Below are 24,647 nucleotides of genomic sequence, written 5' to 3' on the forward strand. Positions count from 1 at the left end.
GGGCAAGATTCGTACGTCAGCAGAGGGAAGAACACGGGCAGAAGCAAAGAGCCACGTGTTCGACACGCTCTGAGCTCGCCAGAGCACGCTCGCACGCGCCCCCGCGTGCCTCGCGTCGCGCCAAAGCCAAGCCGGCGCCATGGCCCACGCCCGCGCCTATAAAACGCCCAGGGACCTTGACCGTACCCCTCCGCACGCGCTCAACCTCGTCGGAGCTCAAACCCACCGGCGTTTGCCCGTGCACGGCGTGTCTACCGCCGCCCGATCCCCCTGCCACCGTAGACCGGCCAGCAGAACCCTTCCCAACCCCGTCCGACCCTCGGAGAAGACTGTGCACACCTCGGTGAAGCTCCCCGAGCGAGGAATCGGAGTTTGCTTCGCCGGAGAGGCCAGTCCACGGTCGCCGGACTCCACCCGACCGCCGGCGAGCGTAGACCGGGTAATCCTCTGCTCCATTCCTCGATTCCTTGTGCACACAGCCTCTACGTCACCCCGTGAAGCTCATTGTGCCATTGGATTAAACTAGGTCGCCGTGGTTTGGCTGGCACACCCGCCGCCGACGAGAGCACCCGCCTGCGCACGTGGACCGGGCGATTCCGGCCACCCCCGCCGTCGAGCCGTACACCGTTGTGACCGCCAGAACCTCCCGGAGCCAACCCTGCCCCTCGCCGGACCTCTCTCGCCGCCGGTAAGCCGCGCCACCCTTTTCTTTCTCGCGGGTACTGTTTAAACCTAGGGAGGGACCGCGGGGGAGAAGAAGAGAAGGCTAGGGGGTTTTGCGCAATGTCAGTGACTCAGAGAAATAGTAGCGCGGGGGTATAACTGAGAAAGTTGGTTTGGAAATAACCCAAGGACCTCAGTGCAAAGTGGTTTTCCAGGAAACCTTTTATTAAATCTGATTTAAAATTTAAACAGAACTTGAATAATTCATATCTTCTGTTTTATTCACCCAAATCAAGTCAAACCAATTTTGCCAAGTCTTAAATAATGTAAACTACCTAAGAAAAATATAAAACCCCTAAGTGCTACAGAAAACTTTAGGGTTCTGATTTAATTATTATTTTGGCCAAAAGCTAAATAATAGGAAGAAAAATAGTTGCACTATTTAACTGAGGTTAAGAAAATTTGGAGAAGTGCATGACCACTTACTGACCTATTTAAAAATGATAAACCCCTCTGTACACCCCATTAAGGTAGAGTTTGCCATTTAATTCACATTATGCTTAAAGTTAAAGAAAATAGGAAAGGTAATTTAAAGAAGGAACCAGGGGGCACTCATATTTTTGTTAGTCCCCTTATTCAGTGTAGTTCACTAGAAAAATCTATTATACCCTGGTTTAGTATAAAATGAATAGGATACCTTTTATTTTAAGAAAACAAGTAAAACTTAGAAAAAGCCTACAAAAATAACCCCTAGGTGAAAACACCCCAACCTTTGGGATAATTAATGTTTTGTTATGAAGAACATAGAAAAAATATGAAATTTGCTGTTTGATATTTTTCAAATAACAAGGTAGTGGAAAGTACCTTTTTAGCATTAAACTTTGGAAAATCACAACTAAATAACCATCCCTTAGCTTTCTGTGATTTTTGACACAGAAGCTTATCATTACTGTTAGATACCAACAAAAATAACCCTTATGACAGAACCCACCCCTAGTTAAGAGTTGTAGTACAAAGTGGCCCATTTACACACCTTTTGTTATTTTTTGTCTAAAGCATAGCCTTTTTATTTTGAACCTCAAATTCCTAGAATGGGCTATAGTGACCAAGGGCAACCCACTGTAATTTTTACAGAATTTTTGAAAAAAATTAAGCCACTGTTGTAGTTCAAACCTCCACTAGAATTCATAAATAGAAAATAAAGAAAGGAAAATGAATAATGGAAATTAGTGTCATCCTAAAACCCTTTGTAAATTGTCCACTGAAATGTATAAAGGAAATACCAATCCACTATGCTTATCCTTAACAAAACCTAAACCTAGAGTGATAAGCATAAACCACTAAAAGCCACGTATGACCAAGAAACCCTAAGTTACTCATTAACTTAGTTTTTCTTCCTTTAGCATAATGTTATTAAATCCTGCATAATCATGACATACATATTCATTGCATTTCGATAGACTGTAACCTCGCTGACGGAGAGTACGTCCTCGTGCCGGAGCAAGGAGCTGCTCAGGATGTAGCCCCGGATCCAGCACCAGAGCCTGCACCAGAGGATCTGCCTGCCACGGCTTTGGAAGGCAAGCCCCGGTTTATGCATAACCTGTTATTTATGCTATTTTACTATACTTAATGATAGTAGGATTGAATGTGCACTTAGGTGTAGGAGTTGTTTGAAACCCTAGTTGCATGATCTCAGGAATCCTTTTGAGATGGATACTAGTATGCTAGGTCGAGTAGCTGCTTTATTTAATTAGGATCTCGATAGAAGACGAGTGATTTTTCTAGCACTCGCGCGAGATCAGAAATTGGTTGTACCCACTTTCATATCATCATGATACTAGTCGGTGGACAACAATCCATGGGGATTGGTTGTCTACGAGATGGGAAATTGGAATAAGGATTAACGTGCGGATACCTATGTCAAGCGTTTGAACATACTAAACACATACCGAGAAATATGGTAAATCGGTAAGCCTAGTACCTGATTGAACCTGGCAGCAGATTGCCCTCCTCATGCGACCTGAGACGTGGTCTCCCATTCCGGTTATGGTGGGTACAAGTGCAGTCACTGCACGACGGCAGTCGGGGTCAGTGAGGCATTGTATGCCAAGGCGGTGAGCCCCTCTCTGCTGACGGGGAATCGATGGGGACGGTTGATGTGTGTGGGGACGGAGTGCCTCGCCATGTCGTGTGTTTAGGTTTACCTTGCAAGGATAAAAACTCGATTCGAATCGTCTGCTTCTCGCAGCTAATGAGATTGCTTGATCCATTGTACTGCATTGAGTAACAAGTGGAAATATGATGAGTTGATACAAGATGTTGATTGCTAAAAATGTTTGCTACTATGTATGAGTAGATAGTACATATTTAGCCTTAAGAGAGTCACACTTAAATTTGACAAAGCTAAAACTTGATTTAGAACTCAGCTAGTGCTTTTGGCAACCAAACCCCACAGCCAAACAGCTGCATGTCTAGAGGTAGAGGAGTAGACTCCTCACACCAGGTAAGTCTAGTTGAGTATTAGTATACTCAGCCTTGCTTGTGGCACAATTTTACAGGTTCTTTGGAGGACATGGTTGCTGGAGTGACTTGGCCGTCCATCTTGCCACCGGGTTGGACTGTCGAGTGGGACCCCGCCTCGGCTGAGGAGGAGCATGAGGAGTGATGGGACAGGCTTCCCCATCCCTCCATTTAGTTATCGTTAGTTGTATTCCGCTGCACTTAGAACAATGACAGCTACTTTTGCAAAAACTCCGATGATGATGTAATAATTTAATACTCCTTAATGTATGGTTTTATGCTTTATTGTATTTGCTCTGTGACTCACCATCGAGTGAGATTGTGGTACTTGATCCTGTTAGTGGCCTCGTCAGACTAGATCCGAGGGATTGACGGGTTATTCCCATTTAAGTGTGGTCTAGCATCTAAGGCGAGACTTAGGCACTTAAGTCGGAATAATTCGGGCAGTTCCGCCACACGACGGTTCCCCCGGATGTCTTCTCCAGGGACATACATCAACCCTCCGTCAAGATCGACGACATGCCCGAGCCCGAGGAGGCCTCGGTCCAGCCCGAGGTACTCTCGGCCGCTGAGGGTGAGGCCCTGCGCGTCGAGGGAGAGCGGAATGGGGTCACGCCAAACCCGAACTGGCAGGCCCTATACCTAGAATATCTCCTCCGAGGAGAGCTGCCCCTCGACAAGGCCAAAGCCCGGCGACTGGCGTGGCGCGCCAAGTCGTTCGTTTTACTGGGTGATGAAAAGGAGCTCTACCACCACAGCCCCTCAGGCATTCTCCAACGATGCATATTTGTCGCCGAAGGACAAGAGCTGTTGCAAGAGATACACTCGGGGGCTTGCGGTCACCATGCAGCACCTTGAGCCCTCGTGGGGAACGCCTTCCGACAAGGTTTCTACTGGCCGACCGTGGTGGCCGATGCCACTAGGATTGTACGCTCCTGCCAAGGGTGTCAATTCTACGCGAGACAGATGCACCTGCCCGCTCAGGCCCTACAGACAATACCCATCACCTGGTCGTTTGTCGTGTGGGGTCTGGACCTCGTCGGTCCCTTGCAGAAGGCACCCGGGGGCTTCTCGCACCTGCTGGTCGCCATCGACAAATTCTCCAAGTGGATCGAGGTCCGACCCTTAACCAGCATCAGGTCCGAGCAGGCGGTGGCGTTCTTCACAAACATCATCCATCGCTTTGGGGTCCCGAACTCCATCATCACCGACAATGGCACGCAGTTCACTGGGAAGAAGTTCCTGGACTTCTGCAAGGACCACCACATCCGTGTGGACTGGGCCGCCGTAGCTCACCCCATGACGAATGGGCAGGTGGAGCGTGCCAACGGTATGATTTTGCAGGGACTTAAACCGAGGATCTACAACGACCTCAACAAGTTTGGCAAACGGTGGATAAAAGAGCTACCCTCGGTGGTCTGGAGTCTAAGGACAACGCCAAGCCGAGCCACGGGTTTCTCGCCGTTCTTTCTAGTATATGGGGCCGAGGCCGTCCTACCCACGGACTTAGAATACGGTTCCCCGAGGACAAAGGCGTACGACAACCGGAGCAACCAGACCAGCCGAGAAGATTCACTGGACCAGCTCGAAGAAGCTCGGAACGTGGCCTTACTACACTCGGCGCGGTATCAGCAGTCTCTGCGACGCTACCACGCACGAATTTGCCCCGAGGCTTCCAGGTGGGAGACTTGGTACTTCGGCTGCGGCAAGACGCCCGAGGACGCCACAAGCTCACTCCTCCCTAGGAAGGGCCGTTCATCATCGCCAAGATTTTGAAGCCCGGGACATACAAGTTGGCCAACGATCAAGGCGAGGTCTACAGCAACGCTTGGAACATCCAACAGCTACGTCGCTTCTACCCTTAAAATGTTTCAAGTCGTTCATGTACCTCGTTTTTCTTTGCATACGTAAATAAAGTCTAACCGTCAAGGAAGGATTAGCCTTGCCTCGGCAAAGCCTGACCCTCCCTCGGGGGCTAGAAGGTGGGAACCCCCTCTGCGTCAAAATTTTCCTCGGAAAAGTTCTCTACCAAAACGACTTTCGACTATATCGATAACGGAACCCTAAAAACGAGCAAGAGAGCACGTAAGCGGCAAGGCCGACCGAGCCGAGGGACTCCTACGCCTCCGGGATACGGATACCTCACTCATCACCTTCCGCGAAAAGTAACTCTCGCTCGGATAAGCGATTCTGTTACCGACGAACAAGTCCTAATGCTCGAAACAAGAGGAAAGAAAACGCAGCTTTATGATACGACGATAAAAATGTTTAGGCCTCAGCGGCCGCGAAAAACATACGCATACTTCAGACAAACTGTTCCGGCAGGATCAGACATCGGCAGCGGGGCAACCCTCGGCTTCATCTCCGAGAGCTGCAACCGCCGCTCTGCCAAAGGGAGCACCCTCTGGCGATGGATGGCGGCGACAACCCCCGCAGCGGTGAGCCCCTCATCTCTTAACTTCTGCAAGGCATGCAGAAGAGGCTGGAGCATCTCCTGTTTCTCGCGTGTGGCCCCCCAGCGCCAGTTAACGCCGGCGGCGGTCACCACTCGTTGAGAAAACGACGGGAGCCTCCCGTCGTCATTCCGGAGATAAAACCACCGGCGCTGCCACCCCTTGTTCGAAGACACAAGGGTGGCGGGGATGTACTGCTGCATGCGCCCCGGCCTCAGCTGGAGGGTGCAGCCACCGGCCCGCACCGCCATACGGACCTTCTTTGCCTCCGTCGTCGAGGCAAAGAGCTCCGTGGAGAAGAGATGGGTCCACAGATCCCAGTGGGGGTCAATCCCCAAGAAACCCTCGCAACCGCCGCAAAGATGGCCGCTTGCGCAATGGAGTTGGGGTTGAAGTTGTGCAGCTCCACCTCGTAGTAGTGCAGGAGCGCCCGCATGAAACGGCTCGCTGGCACTCCAAACCCCCGCTCGTGGAAGGGGATGAAACTAACCACATACCCCGGCGGCGGAGTCGGGTCGGCCTCGCTCGCGGGGGCCATCCACTCTGGCTGCGGCCCATCGGAGAGGGGACGGAGCAAACCATCGGCAACAAGGGCCTCCAGATCCTCCACAGCAACGGTGGAGAAAGGCCACGGGTCACGCGGCGGAACGACGGTCACCTTGTCAGCCATCGCTGAACGAAGGAGGTGGAGGCGGGGGGGGATAAGGTGCGCGGTTTTCTTTTCTCTGGCTATTCTCTTAGGTTGCGGAAACCAAAGCAGAAGGCAAGCGCAAATGGCAGAGTAGAGAACCACCGCCGGCCCCTCTTCCGGGTATATAAAAGCCCAGGCGAGATCCATTCAAAACATCGCCCGAACTCGCCGCGAAATTCAAACTCGAAGGTGAAACGCCTGTTCCTCGAACGACTCGCGCACGCGCAACGGCCGCCCCGCGAATCACCCGTCCCGTCGCATTAACTCCCTGGCAGGGCGAGCGACACCTCTGGCAGGCGAAGCGGGCGTCGTTTCACCTCCGCCATGATGACCGCGTCAAAAAAGGTGCGCCACCTTATTTAAATTCATATCCTTTTCCTTTTTCTCTCTCTCTCTCTTGCCACATGGATCAGGAAAGAGGATATTTCGAAAAGGATCCTTCTCAGCGAAGGAAGCGGGCCCCGAGCCCTCCTACTGATCAGGGGTTCGAAGGCTGGCCCCTCGGAAGGGTTCGACAGCCGCCCCAGAGCACTCGGGCTCCGCGCCCATTACTGATCAGGGGTTCAAAGGCTGGCCCCCCGGAAGGGTTCGACAGCCGCCCCAGAGCACTCGGGCTTCGCGCCCTTTACTGATCAGGGGTTTGAAGGCTAGCCCCTCGGAAGGGTTCGACAGCCGCCCCAGAGCACGCAGAGTGAGGGATGACCCTGGGTACGTCTGTTACATGGCCGAGGCTCGGGCTATGCTCCCGAGGTACCCTAGGACATTTCTGAGATCAGCGGGAACGATTTGTAATGGAATCCCACCGGAGGGAGGCATCGAGCCCTCAGACCCTGTCGAAAGGGTCCGGGTCCAGCAAATCACCCGCAGGTACTTTTGGAGCACGCCTCCGTGCCACTAGCCGACCCTTAACAAACGGGGCACGGGCGTCCACTCGGATCACCCGTTAGCAACTCACTGGAAACACCATGTTCGGCGCCCTCCAAGGGCAACATGGCGCTTTCCCCCCTTCCTCCTTGCGGAAAGGCGACGAAGGGGCGTATAATAAAAGTCGAGACAGTCCTTGATCATTCTCTCGCTCCGTGCAGAGGCTCGGGGGCTGCTCTCGCAACCCGGCTATGGCCAAACTGTTGACAGCGTCAACAAACCAGCCTAAAAACTCGGAACCTGACCATGCACCCGGGCTACGACCAGGCCGCATGAGGGAACAACCAGGCCGGCCGAGGCATCACAAAAAGCATTAAGACCTCAGAGGAGTCAAACCACTCCTCCGAGGCCTCGGGGGCTACACCCGGCGGGTGCGCTCGCGCGTACCCACCGGAACAAAATATAACCGAGAAAGGCCGGTCCCCTCACAAAAAATGCGGCAAAGCCTCCAAGCGAGTACCAACACTCCCTTCGAGGCTCGGGGGCTACTGTCGGGTACCGTAATTAGGGGTACCCCCAACACTCCTAAACACGGCTGGTAACCACCCTCAGCACTCACCGCAAAGACTGATGGGCACGGTTCAGGTCAAGGCCTCGTCTACCAAGGGACGCAATCTCGCCTCGTCCGAGCCCGGCCTCGGGCGGGAATAGTAGTCTCGGACGAATTCACGCCTCGCCCGAGGGCCTCCTCAGGCGGTGGGCGCACCCTCGACTCGCCCGAAGCCTAGCTCGGGCAGGCTTCGTTGAGAAGCAACCTTGGCCAAATCGCCTTACTAGACCGTATCGCAGGCGCATTCAATGCAAAGATCGCCTGACACCTTATCCTGACACGCGCGCCGCAGTCGGCAAGGTCGAAGTGACCGCAGTCACTTCGCCCTTTCACTGACCGACCTGACAAGAAAACAGCGCTGCTTGCCCCGCTCCGACTGTTGCGCCACCCACCGGGGTAAGACTGACAACAGCCGAGTTCAGCCTCGGGCGCAACAGAAAGCTCCGCCTCGCCCGACCTTAGGCCTCGGCCTTGGGAGGAGGTCTCCGCCTCGCCCGACCCCAGGACTCGGCCTCAGCCTCGGCCTCGGGAGGAATCGCGTCCTCGCCCGACCCCGACCTCGGCCTCAGGAGAAGTCTCCGCCTCGCCCGACCTTGGGCTCGGACCGACCGCGCCACAGGGGATACATCATTACCCTACTCCTAGCTAGCTCAGGCTACGAGGGAACAAAACCGGCGTCCCATCTGGCTCACCCCGGTAACAGGTAATGATGGTTCCCCGCGTGCGTCCATGACGTCGGTGGTTCTCTGCCCCCTACGGAAACAAGGAGACGTCAGCAGGATTCCAGCCGCACCGCCAGCTGTGCTTCTACATGGCTCAGGCACTTCTCCGACGACCACGTTATCGTGCACACAGGGCTCAAGCACTCCTCCAACAGCCACGTTGGCATGTACACAGGGCTCAGGCACTTCTCTGCCAGACACGTTAGCGCATAGCTACACTCCCATTGTACATCTGGACTCTCTCCTTGCATCTATAAAAGGGTGGTCCAGGGCCTTCCTGCGGGGGGTCGCGCGGGGACGAGCAAACGAACAGGCTCTCTCTCCCTCTCGTGACGCTTGTAACCCCTACTACGAGCACCCCCGGTGCGAGATAATACAAGCCGCATTCCCCCCTTGTGTTTCGTCTTGCGCCAACTCATCTGGGCAGGGGCATGCAGCGATAAAATTCACTGGTCGGCTCGGTGGAGGGTCCCCAGGTCCGAAACGCCGACACCTAGGTAAGAATGCAAATATTAATAAGTTAAATATAAGATCAACAAGTTTAATATAGTCAAATAAATTGAAGAACTAATCATAGAAAAAAAGTTAGAAAAATTATGATAAATTACGAACCAAACAAAACCAACCTTAGAAAAATTCAGACGATATATGGTAAGCAGCGAACAAACAAGCCCAGCTCCCTACAACAGTCAACAGAGCCGCGGACAAAGAGATTATCTATGTTAGCAGAATTTACAACGTCGGACCGGGTTTTAGCGGTACAATTTCGCGACAATAGACAGATGTTTGAAAATGCTCGGACCATTAGTACAGTAACGTGACGGGCGCAGCTTATCCACCATCCTTCTTCTTCCCTGGCCACGGCCGCCAAACAGCAGTCAACACCAACCGCCCCCACCCCACCCCCACCCCCACCCACTCTTCTGATCTTCTCCATGTGCCGCCTCCGTCTCCTCCTCCGCCCCATCTCGCGGCCTCATCTCCATCCCCTTCCGCCTCCCATGTGCCGCCTCCGTCTCCTCCTTCCCTTCTTCCTCCTCCTCCGCCCCATCCCACACGCGTCCCAACCGGCCGCCCCCTCTCCGGCGCTGCAATGCGCTCTCAACTTCACGGCGCTGCTCCCCTTCCTCGCGCCGCCGCTGCCGTCGGACGACGCCTCCCGCTGCGCGGTCGCCACGCAGTCCGTCGCCTTTCTCCTCTCGCTCCACCTCGCGGCCACATCGTCCTTCGTGCTCCCACCCGACGCCTCCTCCTGCCTGTCCCCGCTCCGCGCCGCGCTCCCCTACCCGCTCCCCGCGTCGGCCTGCGGCCTCTCGGGCCTCGACGCCGCCCTCGCCTCCCCGGGCTGCGGCAACGTCTCCACGGTCGCCGACTTCGACGCGCTCGTCCCGCCCAGCTCGCGCGGGGACATCGACGCCAGCTGCGACCGCGACCTCTCCGCCGTCCCTGACTGCACCGCCTGCTCCACCGCGCTCAGCAAGGCCGCCGCGGCCTATCTCCTGGCTGGATCCCCGAGCGCCAGGAGTAACAACGTCACCGGGTGCGTGCAGTACCCCTCCATCTACGCTGGCGCCGAGGCTAGCCCGCACGGGCCCGCCGACCCGGCCACTGCCTACTGCCTCTTTCTACTCAAGGCGAACCCGCCTCAGTCCCACAGCTCCGGTGCCGCCCCCTGGGTCTACGGCGTCGCATTCGGCTCCCTCGCGGCAGTGCTGCTCCTCGCCGCAGCCTTGGGATGCTGCTTCGTCGTGAGGCGAAGGCAGGCGCGAGATGCCGCTGCCGCCCTGGCTGCGGACAGCAGGAGCAAGCGCTCTCAGGCCATGGAGTCCATCAGCGCCAGCACCACGCTCGTCAAGTTCACCTACGACGATATCAAGGCTGCCACCGACGGATTCGCCAGGAAGAGTATTATTGGCCAGGGTGGCTTTGGGAATGTCTACAAGGGGGTGCTGCGCGACGGTGCTGAGGTGGCGGTGAAGCGGTTCAAGAACTGCTCCGCGGCTGGGGACGCCGCCTTTGCCCATGAGGTGGAAGTGGTGGCCAGCGTGCGCCATGTCAACTTGGTTGCGCTGCGTGGGTACTGCATTGCCACCACACAGAGAGAAGGCCACCAGCGGATGATCGTTTGCGACCTGATGCATAATGGCAGCTTGTATGACCATCTGTTTGCTGCCGGAGAATGCCAGTTAGCGTGGCCGGTGCGGCAGAGGATTGCCATTGGCATGGCAAGAGGGCTGGCCTACCTGCATCGCGGTGCACAGCCAGCCATTATTCACAGGGATATCAAAGCGAGCAACATCTTGCTTGATGATGAATTTGAGGCCAAGGTGGCTGATTTTGGACTGGCCAAGTTTGCACCTGAAGGGATGACGCATGTGAGCACAAGGGTTGCCGGAACACTAGGTTATGTTGCCCCAGAGTATGCACTCTACGGCCAATTGACTGAGAAGAGCGATGTGTATAGCTTTGGTGTTGTGCTTCTTGAGCTTCTGAGTGGAAAGAAGGCATTCATTTCTCTCAGCGAGGGACAGAGCTTTGTGCTCACTGATTGGGCTTGGTCTTTGGTGCGAAGGGGGAGGACAGTGGAGGTGATCCAAGAGGGAATGGTTGATCCTGGTCCAACTAAGGTGATGGAGAAGTACGTGCTTGTTGGTGCACTCTGCACACATCCCCAGTTGCATGCAAGGCCGACAATGGAGCAGGCGCTGAAGATACTTGAGGCTGATTCAGTACCAAGTCCTTTGATTATTCCCGAGAGGCCAATCCCTGTTGTTGCAAACCTGGCCGAGATTGAGAGGTCAGCCAGCAGCAGTGGATCAGGTCAGCTGTTTAGCCCCTCTGGTTTCCGATCTTTTATTCATGCAAATGAGGATGCTGCTCTGGTGTCTCCAAATGACACATGACAATTTACTTAGACAATTAGTGAGATGATATCACTATAATTCACTGTGTACCATATTTGTTTTTGTTTGCTCGATTTTGTTCCATCGGCTTACAAACTCATGGCAAATATTGTATATATCAATTTGTAGTTTTGCCCCAACACAAAAACTGAAGTTCTTGGGTGACTTCATTGAACTTTTTTGGTGACATTTCCATTGCTACATATTGAACTTTCCAATCTCCAGTAACTGTTCATTGGGATGTTGAAGGGTAACTCATAGCTCCATATGACCATATATAGTCATATCATTTTGTCGGAAGAGCATGCCAATCTTTTGGATAGAAGATTTCATCAGCTTATGTATTTTATGGCATAAAGATATGAGGAAACATAAACCCAAATTCATTGTCTTGTACTATGTCTGTTAAATTGTTTTTAGCAGTATCAAGGTTTTATGTCAGTTATTTGCCTGAGACGCAATTTACAATTGCCAAGAAAAATGCCAAAGGATAAGCTTTTGGACCCGACGCTTTATTATTAACAGCACCAACATTCTCTGATTTAAGGTTTTGTAACACAAATCTCTGATGCATGTATGTAGCATTAAGGTAAATAAAGTAACCAAACCAAAGTAGAAACATCAGCATTGATATTGTCGTTTATTTATCAATTTAAGCACTGACATAACCACTAGAGACATCATGATACATTACTAATGTAGTAGCCAAAATATTGTTGTAGTAGTTATTGTTTGGAAAGCTAAGTAATACTTGATAAATGCAATGTAAGGCACACATACCTGATACCTTAACTGTAATGTGTATATAAACCATACCTTTTGTTTTAAAAAAATCGACCTGTGGGGTAAGACGGTCCAGGTTATTATACTAAGAAGAAGATTCTTGAGATTTTTTTAAACCCAACCTGAAATTTATTTCCACTGGGAATCAAACTCAGGATCTGAGGAGCTCTACTCAGAGCACCTAACCAACTCGGCTAGAGCCCCTTTCGTCATACCTGTTGTTTAGATGCAACTGTGTTTAAATGACATACAAACTAGATGCAATAACATTTTTTAATGTGACCAGCAACACTGAAATTGAATAAAACTTCAGTTGCTTTCTTGAGGACATTTTTTTGTCTACAAACCAGCTGAGGTTTGCGTGATCTGAGAGCATGTACCATGTGATTTCTATTATAACGTCCTTGTTTACTCTACCTTTCATATACTGTATGGAATATTTTTCCAACTAAGTTCCATGTTTCTTGCATCTATGCCCACCTTTACTGTTGGTGGGGTCAACAAAGCATATACTGGCTTACAGTGGTTCAATCATCATTCGCTAGAGTTTAGGCTCCTTATGATCTTTAGGTGAGTGTGTTCTCCTTTTCCTTTATTTTTTATTTTTTTGGTGTTGCATTTTTATAGCTCTAATCTTTGTTTGAAGGATTAATTTCTCTGTCTACGGAGATTGGTAGTGCCTACTTATTAACATAAATGTCAAAATAGAAATGTGCTCTTCTTTCTTTGCTCCTTTCCTTCCCACCTTCCCCCTTCTTGTACCGATGCCATATTCATGAACACACGCATATTTTGTGTTACACCATAGCAACACCTAGTGTTATTTATTGTATCCTTTATTGGAAATAATCGTATGTCTAGGTGCAATGCTAGTGTCTAGGTTAATAGCATTTAAGACTATGTTACTTCATTGTGATAATGTAGCTACAATCAACATAGCAAATAATTCAGTCCAGTTTTACTTTTACGGCATGAAACATGTAGAGATCGATAGATTCTTTATTAAGGAGAAGATTGATGCTGCGGTTTTGAAGTTGAAGTATGTCAAGTTTTGTAACCAGCTAGCAGTCTCACGAAAGGTCTAGGTTCTAAGGATAATGAGTTGACATGTAACAAGATGAGAATGTTGAATAAATTTAGCCCATCTAAAGGGAGAGTGTTGATGACCTGCTTGTATATTGTGTAATATAAGTTGTGTGGGTGCTCTGGTTGTAGAGAGTGACACACCCCAAATCAACACTTTGTGTATTTTGTTGATGTAAAAGTGATTAGCTTATAGTTTACTTGTGGTTTATGTTGGGTTCAACTCTAGCCTACCCAACTTGATTAGGACTAAAATGTTTTGTTGATGTTGTAAAAGTCTAATTAACTTCTGCTCTTTGATAGGTGTAACTATGATGTGGCGGATGAAAGGTTAGCCACATTAGGTTTATATTGGTTATGGATGTTCTAAATTCACTCATTTACTGTGCCACTTAGTTGGGGATTTATGTATCTCTATCACAATAGCAACAGTAAACATTTTTGGCGGCCAAGGCTATTTTCGGCGGTCAGGCCCTGGCTGCCAAAAATAAGAGCTATTTTCGGCGGTCTGCAACTGCCGCCGAAAATAATGCCATGAACTGCCAAAAATAAACCTTATGTTGTCAAAAATGGCTTCTGTTCTGATGACGTTATCTTGTTTTTACGGCCAAACACAGAAACACTAATGATATTAACTTCATCAAGGAGCTGTTAGGTCTCTAGACTAGTGACCAATATTGCCATGAACTCAGTATCTCCAAGTCAATGTTCGGATGATGATCGGTTACTAGTCTCCAACATTCTATCTTGTGAAATCAAGGATTTTTCTTGCTTGGTCTTCCTTTGAGCATCCGAAAAATCATTAAGGTCTTATTCGAACTAGAGAAGCAAACATTTTAGTAATTGTTCTATGCCTCCATTCCGGAAAAAAACGAACGCCTCTAAAGTCTTGACCGTTTTTATCCTAATTTATATGGATTGAAGAGGATTCGGTGAGTTTAAATCTCTAGTTAGTCAGAATATCTCTTAATCTATGTCAATCTCCTTCAATCCACGTGAATTACAAATAACCGAACAAGCTCTAAAGCAGATTCGCTAAAACAGGTTGACAAGGTGGCTAATTACCTCCCAAAATGGAAAGCTTCTCTTATGAAGCCAGCAGGCCGTCTTGTTACAGTAATGGTGGTTCTGACCGGTATACCCATTTACTCTATGATTGGTTTTGATCTTCCTAAGAGGTAAGAGCTGGTTTAGAACAAAGGGGAGATAGACTAGGAGACAAAAGCACACATAAATAACTAAATACCTTATGCAAATACTAGTATTCAAGGTTGCGGTCGAATCCATAGTTGGTAGCGGGGAACAGGAACACATCCTGTTGCGGTCTCACAGGTGGTTGGGAGGAAATACAGTTTCTGGACTTTTGGTTTATGTCTAACTATATCACACTTTATCTAAAATTAGTCGTTCTAAGTGAAGAACTAACCTTAAAGTTAGACAAACTATGACAAGTTAGGCAGCAAACCAAACAGTCCACTAATCTGCTAGTGGTATATCGGGCAAATTTCCAAGCAATCAAGGACCGTACTAAGCTCATTTCACCGGCGGTCTGGAAAATTTGGAAGCATCGCAATTTCTATTGCAGACAATCACAAACGAATGCATCCTGTGGTGCTCTCGTTGTGCAAAAGGACTCCAGGAGCGTATTCGCTCGGGCCAGTCCTTGTATATGATACAATGGCTAACGCTATGCCATCAGGCTGTACAAAAATCTGTCTGTTCTCCCTTTATTTGTACAAACCAGGCTCTCTAGAGCATATTGCAGAAGCTGGTAATGATCAAATGTGTTGGCGGATTGTGTCGACGGCCAAGGCACTGTCAAATCTCCTCCTCGTTCGCATGAGAAATTTCAAACGGATAACAAATTTTCACCAATAAGCCACTAAAAACTGAGAACTCGAAGGACAGACAGGCACGGTGTAAATAACTAAATAGCACTGGACGATCTGAGACAGAATTAGAACACCGTCCTAATATACACATGGACACACACTACAAAATTTGTTTTGAGCCATACAGCTCAGTCCAAAACAAAGATGGCTGGCACCAGGTGGTGCCCAAAACCAGCTTTCTCTCCATCACTGTCCATCCGTGCCTACAGAACCGGAACAGCCTGGTCCATGGAGACAATAGCGTGTCATTTTCAGTGCAAGCTGGGTGCATCTGATGCGCACGAGTGAACTTAATTCACAGACCCCGTCCACATTAGACACCTTTGTCTCAAAGTATCATCAGTCCAGCAAAGACCAGCCGTCGGTCTCTGCCAAATACCAAATGAAAACGGCAACTCCTACGCGGTTCATCTTCTCTCGACCTTCTCTGCAAAATACCAAATAAAAAAGGCGGCAACTCCTACGGTTCATCTCCTCTCGGCCTTTTCTGTCCCTTCGTTCCAAAAAGAACTACAGCGCTAACTTGCCTCCAAGCATCCGTATCCGACGTGTAAACAGGAGTTGGGAGCCCTCCAACCTCCTGGATCCTTCTCTTCCGTCTGGTCAGGTTCCTGATCTCTGTTGCTGCACCTGTATCCTTCGGCCCACCACTACGAACAAGGTAAGCAAGACCAGACTTCAGAGCTCTCTGATTAGACCGTTCTTCTGGCCTCTGCTCAGAGTTATGGTCTCTGTGTTTTTGACAATGCTGGTTCTCTCCATCCTTTCCTCGGCACCAGTGCCCTTCATGCCTTGGCGACCTGTCTCTGGGCTTCTCGTTAGATGAACGGCCTGCAGGCACACGTCTAGGAGCTTCTGTGTTGCTGCTGCTGCTAAAGCTTCTCCTTGAAGATTGCGTGTCCCTCGGTGCAGGAACCGGGGTGCTTACTCTCTGACATCTGTCCGTCGGAGCTGGAGCTGCAGCCGGCTTGTTCTGCTGTTTGTCCATCGGAGTTGGAGCTAGCTTGTTCTGCTGCTTATCCATCGGAGTTGGAGCTAGCTTGTTCTGCTGCTTATCCATCGGAGTTGGGATGGGAGTTGGAACCGGCTTGATATGATGTCTACACGTTGGAGCTGGAGCTGGGATCTGCTTGATATGATGCTTATCCATTGGAGTTGGAGTTGGGACCGGCTTGATCTGATGTCTATTCATTGGAGCTGGAACCTGCTTGATCTGATGCTTATCCATTGGAGTATGAGTTGGGGCCGGCTTGATCTGGTGTTTATCCGTCGCGCTTGAAGCTGGTACTGGCTTGGTAACAGGACCCACGGAGCATGGGGCTCTTTTCTCAAAGAGCTCAGACATTTGCTGCACAACAACTGCAAATGCGTTTGATCATCAGACATTTTCATGATGTCAGTGAGAATACATAACTGATATAGTTCAGTGAACGGTGAAAGGAAAATAACTTCATCTGCTGTGTACCTCTCAACGGATCTGGAGCAACATCGAACACATGCCACCATATTGTCCCATTCTGGGAAAGATTAACGTTGTGAAATTTGGCAGCAAACCACAGTGATGCCGCAGCAATATACTGTGGTTTGAACTGGATGACTAGAGTTGACGGAAGCCTGCACGTATGTATACGTGTGAGGGGAGAAATATTTTAACATAATAGCTAGAATATTTGACAGAATAGACCAGATAACTTACGTATCGTTAATGAGACTCATAGCAGATTGTCTCAGTTCCGTCTCGGCAATGCCCAGCTTCTTCAGCGCGAGCTTTAGAGGTTCATAAGGATGATGTATATTGAAATCAAACCTTATTGTTGAAAGCAGCAGTGTCTCCCCCACCAAAATCAGTGCCTTTTGCTTCGCAAGCACTTCATGCTTTTCATTGAAAACAAAACTTGTTTAGTAAATAAATCAAACACCGTCAAGGAGTGATAATAGTGCAAAAGATGAGCATAATTAGATACCTCCTGGTGGATTCTCTTAGCAGCATCCGGATTTTTATGGTACATTGTTTCATATGACACAATGACCACGTGTTTCAATTGACAAGGTGTGTCTTCTATCTTTGACCCAAGAAATATGCAGACAGTTGCAATAGTCTGAAAGAAATAGAGGGTTGGTAAGTAATGTTCAATTGTAGCAAACATGTAAATAGATCACTCAATATTTTAGGGAAACAAAAAAATATGGAAACTAAGTTCAATACAATTTACTAACTACAAAGTAATTAGATGGTAGTGCAACAAGTTGCTAATACTTACTGAAACGAGTATTATTAGAAAGTGCTGCGCCCAGTTTGATAAGTTGCTCCAAAAGAATGACACCTTCGTCCACCATTGCAATCTAGGTTCTGGGTAGAGTGCTTGTGCTTTAACTAAAACTCACACCCAGACCCGATTACAAACTCATATTTCACATTTTTCCTTTTCCTTTTTTATTAAAAAAAAGAACCATTATGGCAGTCAGTGAGTCAGTTTATACCACCTGAGCGACCAGTACACCACTTCATGTGTACCCGAGTAAAGTACACACATGAGGACATATCTTGTGTGCTTTCCTTATGACACACTGCCCTCGACTAACCCCCAACAAAGGTACATAGTCAGGTAATGTTAGGGTCTGATAGCCGTAACGAAAAACATGTTCAAAGCATCTACAGAAGGAAAAAGAAGTAAGGGCTAGTTTGGAAACCCAATTTTCCCAAGGGAAATTAGTTCATTTTTCCTTGGAAAAATTGAAATCCCTTGGGAAAATAGTGTTACCAAACTAGTCCTTAAGTAGTTAATGTATCCGTGAAAATAAAGTGAAAAGGTCAGTTAGGGGCCATGCTGGAAAATAATAGGCAAGTACAGGATTGGTTCTACCCAATGAATGTGAAAGCCGTTGCAGCAAAGGTAGGGATTATTATATATTAAAAATTATTATATATATATAGTAAACTTCCTCCTTCGGTTGCTCCTGTCATTTAAGGACCCACTAATATATAATATACCAAACATATAGCTTAAGGATGAATGGTCATAATTCGTTATCGTTAGTGATAAATAACAGTTTGTCCCCTGAATTGGTGATTTCAGATAAGGCAAGTGATCTACATTCTCTTACCAATCATACTTCACACACACACACACAAAAGAAAATCGCCCCCTTTGTGTAGGATGCATATAAAACCTCATATGGATATTGGGTGATGCGACGAAGGCATCAGGCAAGTAAGTAGCCATGCATTACATTGCACATGTCATTACCTGCCACTCGTTCTTGGCATGAGACTGGCGGAGGTAGAAACGGTGGCAGAGCATGATCGCCGTGGCCATTGTAATCTGCGGCCTGCAACGGCAGAAAGGGGGGCCTCCATTGGTCAGCGAAACAACGACAGAGCAGAGCAGGATGCAATGCAATGCAATGAAGCCTTCGTTGGCATAATAATGGAGTATCTCATCTATAGATGTCTAAACGGGCCACCCGGCACGGACCCGGCCCGAACCCGTTTCGGCCCGGTACGAATAGTGCCGGGCCAGGCACGGCCCGTTGATGCTTCGGGCCGGGTCGGGCTGGCCCACGTGCCTAGAGACATGCCCAAACCCGGCACGCCCAGGGAAAAATCGTGTCGGGCCGGCCCGTTGACCCGGTGGGCCTCAACGGACCGGGCCGGGCCGGGCACTGGCCCGAACCAACAGTAGAGCGGTATATAAATACATATATTTAACAGAATTAATCATATATAATAACATATTATTTACATATATTAAGACAACAAAATATTTATGTATGCATTTTATATTTATGTATACATTTTATATATGTTTTGTCGCGTATTTAGTATTTACATATTATGAGAGAATTAAATGTATTTATATATTTAGTATTTACATAAATATGCGGGCCGTCTTCGGGCCGACTCATTTATCGGGTCGGGCCGGGCCAAAGCACGCGGGCCACCAAATCTGTCCATACCCGGCCCGCTAAACGGGTCGTGCCGGGCCGTGTTTGGACCGGGCTAAATTCGTGTCGTGCCACGGGCCAAACGGGCAGCCCGCACTGTTTGGACATCTATAATCTCATCTAAACTACCACACCACTACAAGTAGCAGATTGAAATCAACCAGAGACGAAACCGCGATCAACGGCAATACAATGAGGCTGTCGTTGGCATAATTATGGAGTATCTCATCTAAACTACCATACCACTACAAGTAGCAAATTGAAATCAACCAGAGACGAAACCGCGATCGAGGGCAATGCAATGAGGCTGTTGTTGGCATAATTATGGAGTATCTCATCTAAACCACCATAACACCACAAGTAGCAGATTGAAATCAACCAGAGACGAAACCGCGGGGGAGAGAGGAGAGCTCAATCGATCACTCACAGTCGGAGTCTGATGCACACGTCGCGGATGAAGGAGCAGTAGGTGGCCCGGAGCTCGGCCTCCTTGGCCGCGCTGACGCCGTCCCGCCGCGACGGCGAGCCGCTCTCGATCTCCTCCCGGCTCACGTACCACGACGGGCACCGCTCGCCGCAGCGCCCCTCCCCGTCCTCCTCTCCCCGCGCGGCGCCCATCGCGGACGATCGCCACCGCACCGCACAAACGGCGTGAAGAAAGACCGGAAGGCCAGACCTTGGCCTAGGGGAAAAGAGAATCGGAGTCTCGTCGAGGGTTGGCGGCGGGTGACGCACCGAAAGCTTGAGGGCCAAGCAAGAGGGGCTCGGCTCTCGGGGTCGGGGGTGTTGGTTGGCGGCAAGGGCAAGGCAACAGAGGGACGCGCCGAAGCGGAACCGGATGGGATGGGGCTCTCGTTCGTCGTCTCGTCCGGGTGGGCTAACGAACGGAACGTCTAGAGAGGCGGCGGGGCGGAGGAGACCTGACTTGGCGGCTGCGCCACGCGGAGAGAGAGTCGCGGACTCGCGGACGCGTAGCGTACGGCTCGGGATGCCGGTGCGGTTCGTTGGAGGTTCGCCTCCACAGCGGCACGTGCGTGTATACTGTCTATGGCGCGTGGGCCCAGCTTGGGGACGGACGGATACCACCCGATGCCATGTTGGATTGGATTTTTGGGGGGAACATATGCATCTGGTTGTTGCGGGCTTGCGGCAGGCACGCGTTTTAGTTGGCGGACCTCACGGAGGCAGCTCGACGTGCCAGGCGTCGCGATTTTTGCGGATACAGTTTAGCGGATAAGAGAAACTCCAAAATATTGTGTAAACCAATCCAAAACCGATATCAGTAAAGAATAGTGATTTTCTTGTTCCAACTGCTCTTCTATTCTTCAAAAAAAACTAGTCAAATGCCCGTGCTTCGCTACGGTTTTCTGAACAAAATAAATTGTCACGGTTCACGGATACAATTAGGATAAAGCACTGTATAATTAGTACAAACCAGAATGGATTAAAACTAAACAAATAGGTTATGATGTCTCCAAAAAGACCGGAGTCTTGACGTCCCGTCTTGTATGAGAAGTCATAATTACGCGCGTGTACCATGCATCATGGATTTGAACCAGGAAGCAATAACAAAATATTCACAAGTCTCGAGCAATATATAACCTAAGAGTTTATTGTGAAATATTTGTGCAGGTTCTGATAGCTCTAATCAGTACAGTCTCATTAGATTGTACAGTATAAATACATCAGCTGTACCACACTGATACACTGCAGCTAAGCCTTGCTCAACCTGGCTAGAAGACAGATTGCTTACATCTTACTAAAGGCATCGACCTAGGTGCCTATGATCAAACTGGAACTTCAACTAATCCTAACGGCAGGCCCTCCTCCTTCCCTGTACTCCCATGGAAATAATCAACAGTGCCCCTGACCAAGGACCGAATTTTCTTTTCTTCCTCTTGCAACAAAGAAACATCAATTTGGCACTGCTCTGCAAAATGCTTCAACTTGCGGTGAAACCCACTGTGTTCATCCAGACTTCTCATGCTCGTGTTAAGGAATTCTTTGGTTTTGACAATCTTGTGGCCAAGAGTTGTTGTCTTAAAAAAACCAATGTCCATGAATTCAAACAGGATTTTGGTATAGCTCTTCCTCAAAGTCGAACAGTAGCCAGGGCTAGGAGTCCGAGGCTTAAAGTGATGAATCGCAAAACATTTCTATTGCTTTCTAGAGCATAATGTATCCCTTGCTTTTCATCACAGAACAGTTAGAACACAACAACGTTGTGATGAGTGACAGACAAGGTGCACAACTACATGGACCAAAGATGCAAGCTTTACTGATAAATGAACTACTGAAAGGCTTCCACAATGTCTACAGGGCAAATGTACCAACATCAAGTTCATGTCCTACAGTTCCTCTGCCCAAAAGAGGGGGGCAAAAATGAACTCCCTAAAATTCTTTCCTGCACACAAATACAAGAGGAGCAGAGCATCCTATTTCAGAGCATATCAATGTCTGGAATTTGGTGTTGTATACATTAATATGAATCAAGTCATTTTGAAAGCTGCCCATAAATAGAGCCCAGAATCACATCTCCACCCTCCATTTTCATTCCTTCTTGACCCGGTTCCGTGCCGCCTAGGCTGAGCTCGACCGCTCAGCCTGGGAGAACATGATGAAGACGTGCATGACCCCGTCACAAGTGCCATCCCTACGGCAGTGAATGCCACTCCTCTCCATGTCGAGAGGAGCTGCGTCCACTTGAAGAACTCGATGGCACCAAACAACAGCAGGCACGACCAAAACAGGGTCACCTGCTCCATCAGTGGGAATAGAAAGTCAGTGGCTAGAGCCCAGAAGACATATCAATACATTTATAGGATGCACATTCGGCAAAAAAACGGATTCATTGAGCTACGAAATGGGAAACAGATTCAACCATAAGTACCAAGGAAGAGCTCCCAGCTGCAATGCAACAACTGCAGAGGTTTCAACACGGTGGTACTCCTAATAAATCCTAATAAGGCATATAGCACCGGCACAGTGACCTTTTCTGCGCTCTCATATAACCCCAAAAACATGACCACCACCCTCCCCCACAACTGACAATTGAGTATGTGACACAAATTAATATCCGGTCATTCTGATGTAAACCCATGACCTCTTCGGTTCACTTAAAACAGATGCCTTGCTTTGTATTTACTATTTAGCATTTTCAATCTCGGCAAAATGGCCAGTGAAGCTGGGGAATAGATAAATTTGTACTGTTTGATTGGTTCTGCAAGATCATGAGTTGAGAAAATCAAGATTCTACATGACATTTGCTTGCCTTTTGTAACCTGGGTCACTGGCACAACCCTGTTTTCTAACAAGCTTTACACAATACCATTCTGAGGGGACTTTAGACAGTCCAACACAGATACTATTCTTAGGGGGAGATTGTAATTAATTCCAAGGACTTGCAAAACTACCTAGATGAAATGACCTTGATCAGACTTTGCACGGGAAAGTATCCAGATCAGGCAATGAAAAAAATGATGATTGAGGAAGAGTGGGGGAAAAGAGATTGAAAGTAACCTTGTTTTGATGAAGACAACAAAACTGTGTTTTGATGAAGACAACAAAACTGTCGAAGATGTTCTAGCTATCATACTGATGGAGAAAAAAAAAGTCCCCAAGATTTTGTGATATCCATTAGATTAGAATTAAAGAGCAGAATTGATGGACATGTTCTAGCTATCCATGAGCAGATCTGCAACATTACTCATTCTTGACATGTTTGATAGCGACCCAAAAAAATACCCTGCAAATTCACAATTTTAACTGATAAGCGAGATTATTATATGCAGTCAACCAACAAAAAGTGTTGTGCTGCCTTTGAGTTAATGCACAATTAACTTTATTATTTCACCCATGTTGATGTAGTCCTTATTCCTTCATCTACCTTGTTAAGTTCCTGAATCAACGGAAGGTCTCCAAGTTTGCAAATGTATAAAAATGAGCATAAGAAAATAATGTGGCTACAATATAAGCATTGAAAAGGTACAACTCCTTTTGTGCCTAAACTAACAAAAAAACATAGAAATAAGCTGTAAATTTTATCTAATAGGCTAAAGGAAAATGAAAACTTCCAAAAGAAGTTTTAACCTTCGGACCAAATAAGAAATCAAAAGGTACACATCAGCTTTTTTGAATGCATCAATTGTAGCTAAAATCACTACTGTGTTTGTAAACTGAACTCTATGGACAAAAAACAGGAAACGGGCGTCAGATGACATCTTTAACTTCTCCATTAGCTACTGCTGGAATATCCAATCATAAAAAACAAAAATGTGTGACCATAATACAATCCTTAGCCATTGTCAATTCTTTCAGCATATTCTCCAATTATCCAAATCATGGATGCCTAGAAAAATTAAGACACGTAAGTGAATAAAAAAATTAAGCATCTAAACAAAAATACAATAGATTACTAAGGTATGTGCATTGACTAAGACCTTAGCCTCTGGTTCATCTAAAGTGTCCAGACTTTCACAAAGCGTAGCAATGATAGACTCATACCTGTAAAATTCAGTGAGAACAAAACAGTTATCATATACACACACCATTTCTTGTGCAGAACAGAAATGGAGTTCTTATAGATTGATAGTCCAAAAATATACAACAAATTAATTGAGAAGCAACTCACGTGTTAGGGTAGCGTCTGAAGATGTCTTTGATAACAATTATAGCTTCCTGAACAACATAATTCCATGAACTTTGCAATCCCTGCAATAATAGGTGTCCCATCAGTGCCTGTCCCACCTACTATTCTAGCCTGCAAAATGAAATTGAGGATCAAGTTATTTCTTCTAAATCAATGGACATATATTAGTTTATTATTGTTCTATTTGTCTAAAGGAAAGTAGTTTGGAAACACGATGATCTGCTCCCCAATTCCGTTTCCGCTTGGGCCGCAAATTCCTCCGCCATTGCTGCTCCCCTCGCTCCCCCTCTTCCCCCGCTCGTATAGGGTGCATGTAACAATTACAAGGGAGCATAGTCACACTGATAGAACTATGAAACTTTAAAGATACATTAGTACATACAGATGTATTGATAGCTGTTTTCAAAGAACACATAAAACTTTGAAATAGTATATAGTTAGTTGTCTTTAAAATAGTAAGGATCTAATAGAAAAAATGGAATTACATATCAAAATTTTGATCTCAGTGAAACAAATAGGAAATACAGAGAACTAAGTAATAACGTAACTGAAACAATTAGAAATAGCTGTCATTAGAGCCCTAATTAATTTTGATGCAAATGCAACTATTTTCTTTCTATTAGACCACACTGATCAAATGATTCTTCATGTTTGCGAGTGTCAGTCGGTATTCTACTTGCAAGCTAGCATCCCCAGCCAGGGTCATTGTGGCCATACTCTGTTGCAATACGTTGTCCTTTAAAAGCAGGGTTCTAAGCTATTTCTATAAGTAAAAACCAACATATGTAGCGCAGAGAGATTTATAAATCAATGTACTGAAAGAATTTATCTGATCTGGGTACAAGTTAGTAGCATCCGGTGACTACT

General features: G+C 47.9%; 2 protein-coding genes and 1 long non-coding RNA gene across 3 annotated transcripts; 1 reads left to right on the top strand and 2 right to left on the bottom strand.

Moving 5' to 3' along the window:
- Window positions 1-9,359: 9,359 nt before the first annotated feature.
- Window positions 9,360-11,604, top strand: LOC100194105 (putative protein kinase superfamily protein). The gene has a single exon (NM_001139158.2). The coding sequence runs from the start codon at window positions 9,462-9,464 to the stop codon at window positions 11,427-11,429; it is 1,968 nt and encodes a 655-aa protein (NP_001132630.1). The 5' UTR covers window positions 9,360-9,461; the 3' UTR covers window positions 11,430-11,604.
- A 3,285-nt stretch (window positions 11,605-14,889) lies between these two features.
- On the bottom strand, window positions 14,890-20,046 carry LOC103626584 (cyclin-T1-1). Its single transcript, XM_008646994.4, has 6 exons — window positions 19,560-20,046; window positions 18,436-18,517; window positions 17,152-17,286; window positions 16,884-17,062; window positions 16,653-16,801; window positions 14,890-16,546 (listed from the first exon to the last, which is right to left on the bottom strand). Exons 1-6 carry the CDS (start codon window positions 19,748-19,750, stop codon window positions 15,648-15,650), a joined length of 1,635 nt encoding a protein of 544 aa, XP_008645216.1. The 5' UTR covers window positions 19,751-20,046; the 3' UTR covers window positions 14,890-15,647.
- A 3,299-nt stretch (window positions 20,047-23,345) lies between these two features.
- Window positions 23,346-24,439, bottom strand: LOC103626585 (uncharacterized). The gene is made up of 3 exons (XR_553014.4): window positions 23,763-24,439; window positions 23,572-23,635; window positions 23,346-23,480 (listed from the first exon to the last, which is right to left on the bottom strand). It is a non-coding gene; the product is annotated as an uncharacterized lncRNA (long non-coding RNA).
- Between the last annotated feature and the right edge of the window lie 208 nt (window positions 24,440-24,647).

This window comes from Zea mays, chromosome 5 (genome assembly GCF_902167145.1).
Source record: "Zea mays cultivar B73 chromosome 5, Zm-B73-REFERENCE-NAM-5.0, whole genome shotgun sequence".
In the NCBI taxonomy this organism is placed as follows: Eukaryota; Viridiplantae; Streptophyta; class Magnoliopsida; order Poales; family Poaceae; genus Zea; species Zea mays.

Coding starts and splice junctions, on each gene's coding strand:
- LOC100194105 (NM_001139158.2), top strand. CDS start 9,462: ATGTGCCGCCTCCGTCTCCTCCTCCGCCCCATCTCGCGGCCTCATCTC.
- LOC103626584 (XM_008646994.4), bottom strand. CDS start 19,750: ATGGGCGCCGCGCGGGGAGAGGAGGACGGGGAGGGGCGCTGCGGCGAG. Junction 17,063..17,151: donor CTAAGAGAATCCACCAGGAG/GTATCTAATTAT, acceptor TTCAATGAAAAG/CATGAAGTGCTTGCGAAGCA. Junction 16,547..16,652: donor TGCTCCAGATCCGTTGAGAG/GTACACAGCAGA, acceptor ACGCATTTGCAG/TTGTTGTGCAGCAAATGTCT.